General features: G+C 42.7%; 1 protein-coding gene across 1 annotated transcript in view; it reads right to left on the bottom strand.

Annotated features, from left to right (window-relative positions):
- Positions 1-421: 421 nt before the first annotated feature.
- LOC311135321 (peptidyl-prolyl cis-trans isomerase FKBP8-like) overlaps positions 422-10260 on the bottom strand; it is a gene marked incomplete at its 3' end in the record, with an annotated part of 59644 nt that continues 49805 nt past the window's right edge. The window contains exons 2-6 of the mRNA XM_084169267.1: positions 8804-9021; positions 4009-4187; positions 3710-3787; positions 618-755; positions 422-508 (exon numbers count right to left, since the gene is read on the bottom strand). Coding sequence (XP_084025393.1) covers positions 422-508; positions 618-755; positions 3710-3787; positions 4009-4187; positions 8804-8858 — 537 coding nt within the window. The 5' untranslated portion in view covers positions 8859-9021. The remainder of the gene's footprint in view (positions 509-617; positions 756-3709; positions 3788-4008; positions 4188-8803; positions 9022-10260) is intronic.

The following is a 10260-nucleotide window of genomic DNA, read 5'->3' as shown; positions in this document are numbered from 1 at the left end:
GTAGGCCACTCGACTGTAAAACAACTTTATAGCCTCAAATGATTGAAAACATTTTACTTTTCAACATAAGTAATGACTGGAATATAGCTATTAAAGTATGCAGCTTAACTGATGTTGTTTCTGTATCAACAGACAGTACACTTTTGTTTATTAGATTTTCCATTGACATAGATACAATTTATTGGGACACAAATATCCTGTTATTACAGAAGCCCCTCATTCATACAATACATTCAAAAGCTGTAACATGACAATACTGCTGTGGTGCAAATGTTGGTGCTGCTACAGTATGTCAGTGAACATTGATACAGGTCTTTCCATAGTGCAGTTCACTTTAAAAAAATATATATATTCACAGCAGACAACTCAGTTTAGTATTCATGAGCTTGACTTGTAGAGGACAGTTCCTTTGTAGAGGACATCAGTTTCTTGCAGTCAGAACCACTGACGTCACTAAACTGCCCAAGGCCACCACCAGAGCACCAAGCAGGAACTTCCATGAAATTCCCTGAAACACCAAGTGACGTAATGTCAATAAACAGTCCAAAAAAAAAAACATTCTCGTGAACTGAATTAAACTGAAACATTTCACTCAGGGAAAGTTCTCAGTGGCTTACAGGTGGCTTCTTGTTAGAAGGAGTCAGAAATGGGGCAATATTGTCTCCAAGGAGCTGGGCAGGTTTGGCTTGCCACTTCTGGGTGTCTTTGCCTCCTGATTGCCTTTTCACTAGCTTGGACAGCTCAACATGGATGGCCTGGGAAGAGAAAGAGAGATACTGTAGTGACTTACCTTAATAACCTCACTGTGAAATAAGATTAATGATGGGGTGTTGGGTGTGTACTCATAAAGGAAAATCTTATACACTACAATTGAGTAGTTTAGCAGTAAAGTGGGCTAGATGGATTGTCATTGAGAATGAGGTTGTAGTATAGGAGTTGTCCTGTAGATGGTAGCATAGATCATATTAAATGCATCTCAGGCTCAGGCTCAAGCAATAGTTGGACTTGATCAGTTTGAATTAGATCCCTAATTTTGACATTCTTGACAATCACATAAAAAAATATATATATTTCCACCATAAAATGTAATTGTCAACCAATATTATACAACAAATATATTGCAGTTTCCTGTTAAGCCCTCCTCACCAAAGTTGTCTTTTAGATACATATTTGTATTATTAAATTTTCCTTGTTTCAGGTCAACATCATAAACAAATTGTATATATGTACATATAATTGAATTAAAAATGAAACAAGGTAACATAAAACATAGCATAACCAACTAACACCAAAACAAAACAGTGACAGTAAACAATAACAAAAACACACACACACAAAAAAAAGAAAATAATTATACATTCACTTTCAGTTCTCTGCTCTCTTACAATGTTTCATTACCCGTAACGAACTTTCTTTTCATTCAACCTGGCCTCATCAGCTTTCATTACATGCCTTTATTAATTTGACTGTTGTGTGTGGCTGTAGTAAATAAAATACAAAATGCCCCTAACGGAGCATGGAGGAAAAATGTATTGTTGGTGGCTGGTCTTTTATCCAGTTAAGGAGAATGCATTTGTGGGCCACAAAGAGTTAAGGAGATTGAGCTGTGCTAAGGTAAGTGAGGGCCTGTTTCTGACGACACCCAATACAAATAGCCATGGGTCCATTCTTATAGGACAGCTGAACATGCCATCCAGCTCTGTTTATAAATTCTCCCAGAAATTTTCCCAGGTGGCCTTGGGTGCCTTTTTCCTTCTTACACTTACAGCAGGTATCAGATCATTCTGCATTCTTTTTATTCCATATAATGGGAGTCCTATGATCCTTTGCATATTCGTATATTGCATCTCTTGCACCTTGTTGCAGGTGAACAGTCGGCTTGCCTTGAGCATAGCCTTTGTACAGTTTTGGATTTCTGAGCCTCTTCCCAGCTCTGTTTCTCATACCCTAATCAGGGCACTCGAGCTACTTTCAACATTTGTGTGTATAGCAGCATAAAAGTAGGAAATAAAGTGCTTAGGTCTGTCAGCTTTCAACAAGAGATTGTCAACTGGGGTTCGTATTGGGTTCTGCGGGGGGAACACCATCTTAGATTCAATAAAATGTCTTACTTGCAGATACCCAAAGAATTGTCTGTGTGGTACAGCACATTTTTCTCGGATTTCATGAACCGATAGCAATGTGTCAAAATGGTTTTATGTTTTGTAGTGTACTTAGTTTCGCATTTCTTTGTATTTGGTAGGGTCTCGGTAGCCTAATCGTCTTTGATAATTCTAGTGATACTGAAATTACACTTTATTTTTTAGGACTTAAATTAATAATGAGATTTGATGACCAAGCTCTGGTCAATCAAAAGATTGATGTTCTTTCTTACCACGATGATTGATAATAATGTAATATTTCTGGTAGGCAGTGTCAATAGTGCAAAAAGGCTTTTATATGTCATTTGGATTCAGAATGTTTCTGCTTTTCAATTCCTTACCTACTCAGCTAAATAAGGTCTCTGGGGGGAAAGATTTTTATCCGCCATCAAGACAAGGGTGTAATTACCAAGGCAGCAGATATTTTAGTTTTGTCTAGACAACACTGTCTCACCACCACCAGTGCACACTGCAGGTCAAGCCAAGTTGGGCGATGGCCACAGAAAAACACATTCAGAGCATGGTTTAAAAACAACAAACAAACCCACAAGGGCAAACGTTTCTGTATACAAAAAAGTAGCACTTTGTATTTTCTTTGCATTGGAGTTTTTGGGGGGGCATAATGAGTAAGAATATTATATTATTAACTAACTGTAGGCTCTCCTTGTAACTTGGATCCTAATGGAGGACTTAAAAGTGTTAAATTAATGAAAATGTTGATTTGCTTTATTACTCAAAGTATGACATCAGTGTTTCCGGACAACTCTAATCTTTGTGGCTGAGTAGAGAATTTTGCAGACAGCACTAGGAGCAAGACAGAACAGGTCTTCACTGTGGCTATAGAAGTAACACTACACAATTATCTTTGCAAAGTGTCTGGGCTCTAATACCTTTGGTTGACTTTGCTTTGCTAAACTATATTGTACCCATGCGCAAAATCTGAGGTGAGTTTTCAGGCCTCTGTTTTTTCTGGTCATGGAAAAACATCTCATTCCACGTGTTCTAGTCTAAACCAATACAGAGGTGAAATCTACCGTAATTGTTTTTGAAGCACACCCATTATATGTTTTGGGGGAATTTTCCATGACTGAGTCTGCATATTCTCAGTTTCTCAGCGCTTGTCATAGTAAACATGCTGTGTGACAAAGTAGAGTGAAAACCGGGAATGTAGTTTCCAATTCAAGTACAATACTTTAAGTGCTGTAAAATACAACACAAACTCATGCTCAACGGCTTCATTTTTGGCGTTACTTTGACTTTGGCGGTATTGGGCTATATTACATACTGTAACGCCGTTAACTAAGTGTGAACTGTGAGTCACACACTACTCCAGACATGATTTATGAACTTGTTGAGTATTGTGATGGAAATAAAATGAGAAATCTCTGACCTAGTGTCAGCTGAGACAGTGTCTTTTTGATTGGGAAATTATTTCAGGGACCTGTAGTGGACATGGATCCTTGATCTGTTTGTGGGGGGTGGATTTCACTAGCAGGCTAGAGGCTAAGGAGAGGTGGAGGTGGTGAGAACCTAGAGATGTGCTCATTTAGATAGTCTGTCTATCTCACCTTGGTGGACGGCTCCAGTTTCAGGGCCTTCTTCAGTATCTCCATGGCCTCCTGGTACTCGCTCTTGTCTGACAGAAGCTGCAAACCGATTGCAATATCTCTGAACAGCTAAATCAACATCATCCTTCAGTAGTTTACTGTACATGTTTCAGTAGTACATGTTGATTCGCAGTAAATCTTTACACTCATCTAAAATATCTGAATAGGGTTATGTAATATAATGTTTCATGCACCCAGGCACTGTAGACTAGTGACAGGGGATTGAAGGTGAGTTAATGTGATGTTAGTGTGTCCCTAACCTTTCCTGTCCTGAAGAGGGCTTTGACATTTTGTGGGTCCAGGGACAAAACATCCCGGCTGGTGTGTAGTGCGTCGTCGTACTGCTCCAGTTTCAGCTGAGCCGCTGCCAGGTTGTTGAGACACTTCACCCGGTAGTCCAGCACCTCCTCCCCCTCCACCAGCATGGCACTTCCACCATCTACAGGGAGGGAAACAAGCCACACAGCCTCTCACACCTGGGCTATTGTCATGTATATGTCCTGGGAGCCCCAGTCTCTCTGGGTTTCAGGGAGAATGATATACTTACAAAGGAGCTGAACGGAGGAGAGACTGAGTATTTGATGTACTAAGGACATCTCTGTTTGTTTTCCTCAACTATAAAAATCCACTGTTAAAGGCCCAGTGCAGTCGGAAAGTATTCAGACCCCTTGACTTTTTCCACATTTTGTTATGTTACAGCCTTATTCTAAAATGGATTAAATAAATAAAAATCCTCAGCAATCTACACACAATACCCCATAATGAGAAAGCGAAACAGGTTTTTATACATTTTTGCTAATGTATTACAAATGTAAAACAGAAACACCCTACTTACATAAGTATCCAGACCCTTTGCTATAAGACATGAAATTGAGCTCAGGTGCATCCTTTTTCCATTGATCATCCTTGAGATGTTTCTACAACTTGATTGGAGTCCACCTGGGGTAAATTCAATTAATTGGACATGATTTGGAAAGGCACACACCTGTCTATATAAGGTCCCACAGTTGACAGTGCATGTCAGAGCAAAAACAACCAAGCAATGAGGTCGAAGGAATTGTCCGTAGAGTGCAGAGACAGGATTGTGTCGAGGCACAGATCTGGGCAAGGGTACCAAAACATTTCTGCAGCATTGAAGGTCCCCAAGAACACAGTGGCCTCCATCATTCTTAAATGGAAGAAGTTTGGAACCACCAAGACTCTTCCTAGAGATGGCCGTCTGGCCAAACTGAGCAATCGGGGGAGAAGGTCCTTGGTCAGGGAGGTGACCAAGAACCCGATGGTCACTCTGACAGAGCTCCAGAGTTCCTCTGTGGAGATGGGAGAACCTTCCAGAAGGACAACCATCTCTGCAGCACTCCACCAATCAGGCCTTTATGGTAGAGTGGCCAGACGGAAGCCACTCCTCAGTAAAAGGCACATGACAGCCCGCTTGGAGTTTGCCAAAAGGCACCTAAAGACTCTCAGACTTTGAGAAACAAGATTCTATGGTCTGATGAAACCAGGAATGAACTCTTTGGTCTGAATGCCAAGAGTCACGTCTGGAGGAAACCTGGCACCATCCCTACGGTGAAGCATGGGGGTGGCAGAAACATGCTGTGGGGATGTTTTTCAGTGGCAGGGACTGGGAGACTAGTCAAGATCAAGGCAAAGATGAACGGAGCAAAGTACAGAGAGATCCTTGATGAAAACCTGCTCCAGAGCGCTCAGGACCTCAGACTGGCATGAAGGTTTACCTTCCAACAGGACAACGACCCTAAGTACACAGCCCAGACAATGCAGGAGTGGCTTTGGGACAAGTCTCTGAATGTCCTTGAGTGGCCCCCGGACTTGAACCCGATCGAACATCTCTGGAGAGACCTGAAAATAGCTGTGCTGCAACGCTCCCCATCCAACCTGACAGAGCTTGAGAGGACCTGCAGAGAAGATTGGGAGAAACTCCCCAAATACAGGTGTGCCAAGCTTGTAACGTCATACCCAAGAAGACTTGAGGCTGTAATCGCTGCCAAAGGTGCTTCAACAAAGTACTGAGTAAAGGGTCTGAATACTTATGTAAATGTAATATTTCAGTTTTGTATTTTTAATAAATTAGCAAAAAGTTTCGAAAAACCAGTTTTTGCTTTGTCATTATGGGGTATTGTGTGTAGATAGATTTTTTTCCCTCATCAATGTAATTCATTTTAGAATAAGGCTGTAACCTAACAAAAAGTGGAAAAAGTAAAGGGGTCTGAATAATTTCCGAAGGCACTGTATACACTGAGTATACCAAACATTACGAACACCTTCCTAGTATTGAGTTACACCCCCCCTCCCTTTACCCACAGAATGACAGTTTGTTGGTGATGTGGACACCAAGGAACTTGAAGCTCTCAACCTGCTCCACTACAGCCCTGTTGATGATAATTGAGGCATGCTCGGCCCTGCTTTTCCTGTAGTTCACGATCATCTCCTTTGTCTTGATCACATTGAGGGAGAGGTTGTTGTCCTGGCACCACACTTCCAGGTCTCTGACCTCCTCCCTATAGGATGTCTCGTCGTTGTCGGTGATCAGGCCTACCACCGTTGTGCCGTCGGCTAACTTAATGATGGTGTTGGGGTCGTGCTTGGCCACGCAGTCATGGGTGAACAGGCAGTACAGGAGGGGACTAAGCATGCACCACTGAGGGGCCCCCGTGTTGAGGATCAGCGTGGCAGATTTGTTGTGGCCTACCCTTACCACCTGGGGGCGGCCTGTCAGAAAGTCCAGGATCCAGTTGCAGAGGGAGGTGTTTAGTCCCAGGGTCCTTAGCTTAGTGATGAGCTTTGAGGGCACTATGGTGTTGAACGCTGAGCTCTAGTCAATGAACAGCATTCTCAAGTAGGTGTTCCTTTTGTTCAGGTGGGAAAGGGCATTGTTGAGTGCAATAGAGATTGCGTCATCTGTGGATCTGTTGGGGCGGTATGCAAATTGCTGGTCCATGTTGACTCCAATACTTCCCACAGTTGTGTCAAGTTGGCTGGATGTCCTTTGGGTGGTATACCATTCTTGATACACACAGGACACTGTTGAGCATAAAAAACCCAGCAGCGTTGCAGTTCTTGACACAAACCGGTGCGCTTGGCACCTACCTCGTTCAAAGGAACTTAACTATTTTGTCTTGCCCATTCACCCTCTGAATGGCACACATACACAATCTCAATTGTCTCGAGGCTTAAAAATCTGTCTTTAACCTGTCTCCTCCCCTTCATCTACACTGATTGGAAGTGGATTTAACAAGGGACATCAATAAGGGATCATAGCTTTCACCTGGATTCACCTGGTCAGTCTATGTCATGGATACTCAGTGTAAATTTCTACACTATGAGGTTGGAATAATGGCCTATGTTAAGTGTAAAGTGTTTGTTAGGTGTTAAGCCTGTGTTAAAAGATCCTTAGAATGATAAAACTGAGTAAGTTGTGACAAGAGAACACTTTTTTTGGACAAGCTATGTTTTAAAACTAATATTTACATGAATTCTGATTATTTCCAAATATAGGTAGATATCTTTGTTAGAAATAATACTATATTCCCTTGATGGAGTGATGCTGAATGTAAAACATTGCTCACCTTACCCCACTCTCCCTAAGAGCTGTTTGAAAGGACCGCTTGAAATTTCAGTCTGTTTTGGTGGGATGGAGTTTTGTCCTGCCTGGTGAGTAAATTAGTTAATAGACCAATAAGAAAGAGTTTCAAACCTCTCTGTCAATAACAGCTAGTTTTCAGTTTTCGCCTCCCCACTGACACAGACAGTCCTAGCAAAATTCTTGCTATAGAAATTGTTATTTGCTAAGAAGCTATTTTTGTTTCTTTTTGAAGATTTTAACATATTTCCAGCCTCCAAACAGTGGTGAATGGAAAAAGACATCTGTTACACAAAACACCAAAAAGTGTAATGACCTTTCGCGATTGTCATTAAGCCAGAATTGATGCGTTCACTGCTGTCTCCATCTCGGTGTTGGCCACTCATCTCTGCTTTGGCAAAATGTCAGTGTTATTGTCAAACCACATCGCATTATGGAAGTGCTGACTTTGACACTGCTGTGAGTTTGGAAGTCTCTCTGTCACAACCCACACCTAAAGTGAGAGTTATTAGTCTAAGATCTTTGAGGGATTGCTGTTAGCAGAGCTATGTTAGGATCTAGATTAGGGGGAAAGAGCAGCTATTCAAGGATTTACAGGATATTCTAGAGACAGACAAGGTTGATTCATCTTGCTCAGATTCCAGGAGTGGGGTTATGCCATTGTGGGTTCAAGTGTGAATAGTCACTAGAGACGTAAAGCAGAGTGTTTTGATGCAAGTTCTATTTATATTTTTTATGTATTTATCTGACAAAAACCATCCCAGCATGTGAACCTTTGCTTTACAAAAACATAATGCCTTATGCCACTACATCATAGTGTGATGACTATCTGTTGGGATATGCAGTGATAATTCTAATGCAGATTTTCAATGATGGAGTTATCTGCCATCTATTGAATTTCAGAATATTCTCTAGCATTATCTCACCCGCTCATCCGATAAATTCGCAGTCTTGTTGCATCAAGTATATTCATTGCTTATTAAATGCTGAGGAAAATGTAACCATTGGCCCATCATCATTGAAACATTTAGAGGCAGCCCATGCTCTTCTCCTCACTGACTCATTTCTGTCAAATGTCTCTCTTGGGTCCACCCTGCCTTTCCAGTAATTAAAATGATTAAGGACCTTGAATTAACATGAAAGTTTATTAGGTTTGATTACCATAAGAATTAACAATAACATTTCTCCTGACAGTCACCTCTGGTGGATGTGCCTCTGCATTATGTTAGCATGATTAGTGCTGAGATGGACTAGCAGTAAGCCATGAGGAGACTATCATGCAATTGGGTGTTGGAAATGTAGAAGCTGTATTTCTCTGAAGTATGCTAGTTATAAAACATCTGTTTACTGCTGTTTGTGTGTGTGTGTGTGTGTGTGTGTGTGTGTGTGTGTGTGTGTGTGTGTGTGTGTGTGTGTGTGTGTGGCATAATGCACGTGATGAAGGAAAGGATTACCTTTAGTGCGTGTAGTAAGGACGTCCAGAGCCGTCCAGTAGGCCCTGGCAGCCATGCTGTACTCCTCCCTCTGGAAGTGGAAATTCCCCCGCTCTCGTTTCTGGTTGCCGATGCGGATACGGTCAGAGATAGGGAGAATCAGGGGGTCGGGCTTCTCTCTGATGTTCAGGAGTTGCAGCTGGTAGAGTAAGGTGGCCCAGGCCGGAATATCAGGCTCCCTGCCAAAAAACAAATACACAGACACACACACGTACACATACACAAACCTTCAATCACACCCAGACTGGAGCAATGTGGAGAGCCTCAAACAATAGGCATTGCCTAAATATCTTTGATTGTCACAAATCTGAGAGTATACCTCCTCAGGCACCGGCTTCATCAATAAGTGCATCGATGACATCATCCCCACAGTGACCGTACGTACATTTCCCAACCAGAAGCCATGGATTACAGGCAACATCCGCACCGGGCTAAAGGCTAAAGCTGCTGCTTTCAAGGAGCGGGACACTAATCCGGACACTTATAAGAAATCCTGCTATGCCCTCAGACGAACCATCAAACAGGCAAAGCGTCAATACAGGACTAAGATTGAATCCTACTACACCGGCTGTGACGCTCGTCGGATGTGGCAGGGCTTGCAAACAATTACAGACTACAAAGGGAAACCCAGTCATGAGCTGCCCATTGACGCGAGCCTACCAGACGGGCTAAATGCCTTTTATGCTCACTTCGAGGCAAGGAACACTGAAGCATGCATGAGAGCACCAGCTGTTCCGGACGACTATGTGATCATGCTCTCCGTAGCCGATGTGAGTAAGACCTTTAAACAGGTCAACATTCACAAGGCCGCGGGCCAGACCGATTACCAGGATGTGTACTCAGAGCATGTGCGGACCAACTGGCAAGTGTCTTCACTGACATTTTCAACCTCTCCCTGACCGAGTCTGTAAAATCTACATGTTTCAAGCAGACCACCATAGTCCCTGTGCCCATGAAAGCGAAAGTAACCTGCCTAAATGACTACCGCCCCGTAGCACTCACGTCAGTAGCCATGAAGTGCTTTGAAAGTCTGGTCATGGCTCACATCAACACCATCATGCCGGAAACCCTAGACCCACTCCAATTCGCGTACCGCCACAACAGATCCACAGATGATGCAATCTCAATCGCACTCCACACTGCCCTTTCCCACCTGGTTAAAAGGAACACCTATGTGAAAATGCTGTTCATTGAATACAGCTCAGCGTTCAACACCATAGTGTCCACAAAGCTCATCACTAAGCTAAGGACCCTGGGACTAAACATCTCCCTCTGCAACTGGATCCTGGACTTCCTGACATCTGCCACACTGATCCTCAACACGGGGACCCCTCAGGGGTGCGTGCTTAGTCCCCTCCTGTACTCCCTGTTCACCCACGACTGTGTGGCCATGCATGACTCCAACACCATCATTAAGT

This window comes from Coregonus lavaretus, assembly GCF_964263955.1.
Source record: "Coregonus lavaretus genome assembly, chromosome: 9".
In the NCBI taxonomy this organism is placed as follows: Eukaryota; Metazoa; Chordata; class Actinopteri; order Salmoniformes; family Salmonidae; genus Coregonus; species Coregonus lavaretus.
The sequence above is the reverse complement of the archived record's forward strand: the minus strand, read 5'-3'. Positions and strand labels throughout refer to the sequence as shown.